This window comes from Macrobrachium rosenbergii, chromosome 28, assembly GCF_040412425.1.
Source record: "Macrobrachium rosenbergii isolate ZJJX-2024 chromosome 28, ASM4041242v1, whole genome shotgun sequence".
Taxonomy (NCBI): Eukaryota; Metazoa; Arthropoda; class Malacostraca; order Decapoda; family Palaemonidae; genus Macrobrachium; species Macrobrachium rosenbergii.
Window position 1 is genome coordinate 30,204,688 of NC_089768.1, and position 2,973 is coordinate 30,207,660.

The 2,973-nt window shown below is 37.6% G+C and overlaps 1 protein-coding gene across 1 annotated transcript; it reads right to left on the reverse strand.

The window, feature by feature from the left end:
* Window positions 1–226: 226 nt before the first annotated feature.
* Window positions 227–2,501, reverse strand: LOC136853920 (uncharacterized). The gene is made up of 2 exons (XM_067129821.1): window positions 2,395–2,501; window positions 227–855 (listed from the first exon to the last, which is right to left on the reverse strand). Exon 2 carries the CDS (start codon window positions 853–855, stop codon window positions 469–471), a length of 387 nt encoding a protein of 128 aa, XP_066985922.1. The 5' UTR covers window positions 2,395–2,501; the 3' UTR covers window positions 227–468.
* Between the last annotated feature and the right edge of the window lie 472 nt (window positions 2,502–2,973).

Genomic DNA, 2,973 nt, shown 5'->3' on the forward strand with positions numbered 1-2,973 from the left:
TGTGTTTCTTCGATCCGGGTCTGAACTATGCATGTGTAAATGCATGGTGAATTTTTCGGGACACGGACCGCAGTCCTGTCGTTCCTTCTTATCAATCTTTGGATTTCTTGACATGCAAGGCTGGTAACCAGTGAGTCACGTGAACTGTGTGTGGGTGTGTGTTAGTGTGGTTTGTGTATATGTAATTTTTCGATATTGCTTTGGGATAATTAGACTGCAGTGCGTATATCGAAGATTATACTTTATTTCACAAAACGCCAAACATGTTGTACTTTTCGCCAGAAGAGTCAGTACTTTTGTTAGTGGAAATTTTCTGTTTATTATCTTATAGACGAGCAAACGGAACAAGACACTGTTATCACAGAAGCTACTAAATGCGAATCACACTAAAATCATTCAGTGATCAAAACTAACTATTAAAGGTCATACATTTAGGAACTAAGACTAATGCCACAGATGCCGGAACGATTACCAGACTTGCTTCTTGTTGGCGCCAAAGGCAAAGAGCTTGACTTCATTCGATCCGTCGTAGCCAAACTCGCGGCTGTCGTCGCCCCCGAAGGCGAAACCGACGTGCGAAATGCCGACGCTTTGCGCTTGCGCCGGTGCAGGGGCGGCTGGTGCAGGGGCGGCTGGTGCAGGAGCAGCTGGAGCTGGAGCAGCTGGAGCAGATACAGCAGAAGAACGCGCGACGGGGACGGGGACGGCGACGGCTGAAGCCACGATGGGCAGACTGAAGGTTCCCACTGAGCCGAAGAAATTTTCGTGGCTGTCCGACCCCCAGGGCTTGGCGCAGGTCATGAAGACCTGGGAGACACTCAGGAGGGCAAGAGTCAACACAGTTTTGGTCATCATCTGCAAAATAGAAATTCTACGATTAAAAAAAATAATATAATTTTGTATATTTGTTTATTTGTTTAAGTGCTGTTCAGTTATTTCAACTAGTTTTCCACTCTCTTGTCTGTCATGCAGGGGTTCTTTTTTGATTCAAAACATGATCTTCAGATCAAGAGTCCGTGCTGGGTCATGGTCAGCTTAGCGAAACGACAGCAGGAAACGGGCTCACCAAATTAATGAGATTTTCATAATTTTTGTTAACAGTATGTGCACTCTACTATTGTAGCTACTACTGATAATCAAAATCTATTGATTTCCATATATCATATACAGTATATATATATATATATATATATATATATATATATATATATATATATATATATATATATATATATATATATATATATATATATATATATATATATATATATTACTGTATATAAATATATGTATGTATATAAAATGTTTGTGTGTGTGTGTGTGTGTGTGAGAGAGAGAGAGAGAGAGAGAGAGAGAAGAGAGTTTAATGTTTATCTGTAGATAAATTTCGTCCCTCCGGAGGTGCATAAATACCTCGTTTTTTGTTGAATCCTGGGGCGCGCAGAGTTATGGATTACGCGTAAAAAACGAATACATGTCATATCTCCCAATCATACTGAGAAGCAATTTAGCAATTACAAGAAAATTGAAGACAAATGAAATCTCGTAAATTGCAAGAGCCGTTCTACAGTCAACGTTTTCATCAGTCAGTTTCGACATTAGGTAGTAGCAGTATTACTAGCGTGCCATACCGTGAAAAATGACGGTAAGACAAATATTAAGAGGAGGGTTTTAAACGATGTTAAGTTTTTCTGATCATTTTTCCAACCACAAAGGAATCTATCACTCGCGTTAATGTGGTCGAAGCTGATGAGTTAAAAGATGAGAAAAAAGTGGTTTTGAGTCTTATTTCATTTGAAAAGCTTTGTTCTACAGCTATAGGAGCACTTTAATGTGCTAATACAGTTTTTGCATTAAGAACAATAATTTCTTATTGCTGATTCAGCAATAACAAGATATGATATATTCTGACCACCAGAAAGCAGTAGAAAAAAATGTTATTTTCAATATTATTGTAATTATCTCTTTTCTGTCTTTTATATATATATATATATATATATTTATATATATATATATATAAATATATATATATATATATATATATATATATATATATATATATATATATATATATATATATATATATACGAAACATAATCGACATAGACTGATAGAGGAGGTTACCTTGTACTGAAATGCTTTGTATTTAACATAAACCCTTGCTGAGGTCCAGAAGTAAAAATTTAAAACTATCACCATTTCCCTTTTTCGCGTCTACTTCAGACCCAGGCTAGAAAAACACATTTAGATGCCAAGTCCGTGGTCGATGTTGAGAGAACAACCGAACCTCTTCGAAAACAAAACCCGTTTTCGGAAGGGGTGGGTCGAAACACCCCACCCAAAGACCCCCACCCAAGTGAAATTGCAAAAGCCTTAAGTACCTTTGCGGCTCACCTTGGCGCTTGCTTGCTCGGACACAGAAGCGATCTTTTCAGTCCAGGAGTGCCGTTGAATATGAAAATATGGACGAAGAAGACCCTGTTTTATACCTGCTGCTTGCTCTTCTTTATTCATGGGTTTCGTCTCTCTCTCTCTCTCTCTCTCTCTCTCTCTCTCTCTCTCTCTCTCTCTCTCTCTCTCTCTCCTACGCAGGATGGAATCCTCTTTCATGATGTCCTCCTCTGGGTCCCGGAACAGGATGCTTCTTCATGTTGCCTGCCTGACCGGGCGTGAGAAAGCTTTGATGAAAATGGGGCAGCCAATATTTCATACGGACGAACCTTTACTTATTCATGCATGCAAACATGCATGCAATGCATCCATACATACATACATACATACATATTATATATATATATATACACATACGCACTTACATATACATATATATTATATATATATGTATAATATGTATGTATGTATGTATGTATGTATGTATGTATGTGTGTGTACATACGGTATAAATATTTATAATGCAGACTTTTTCCAATATCATCATTATAAATAATGATAATAAAATGGAATCTTCCATTT

Coding starts and splice junctions, on each gene's coding strand:
- LOC136853920 (XM_067129821.1), bottom strand. CDS start 855: ATGATGACCAAAACTGTGTTGACTCTTGCCCTCCTGAGTGTCTCCCAG.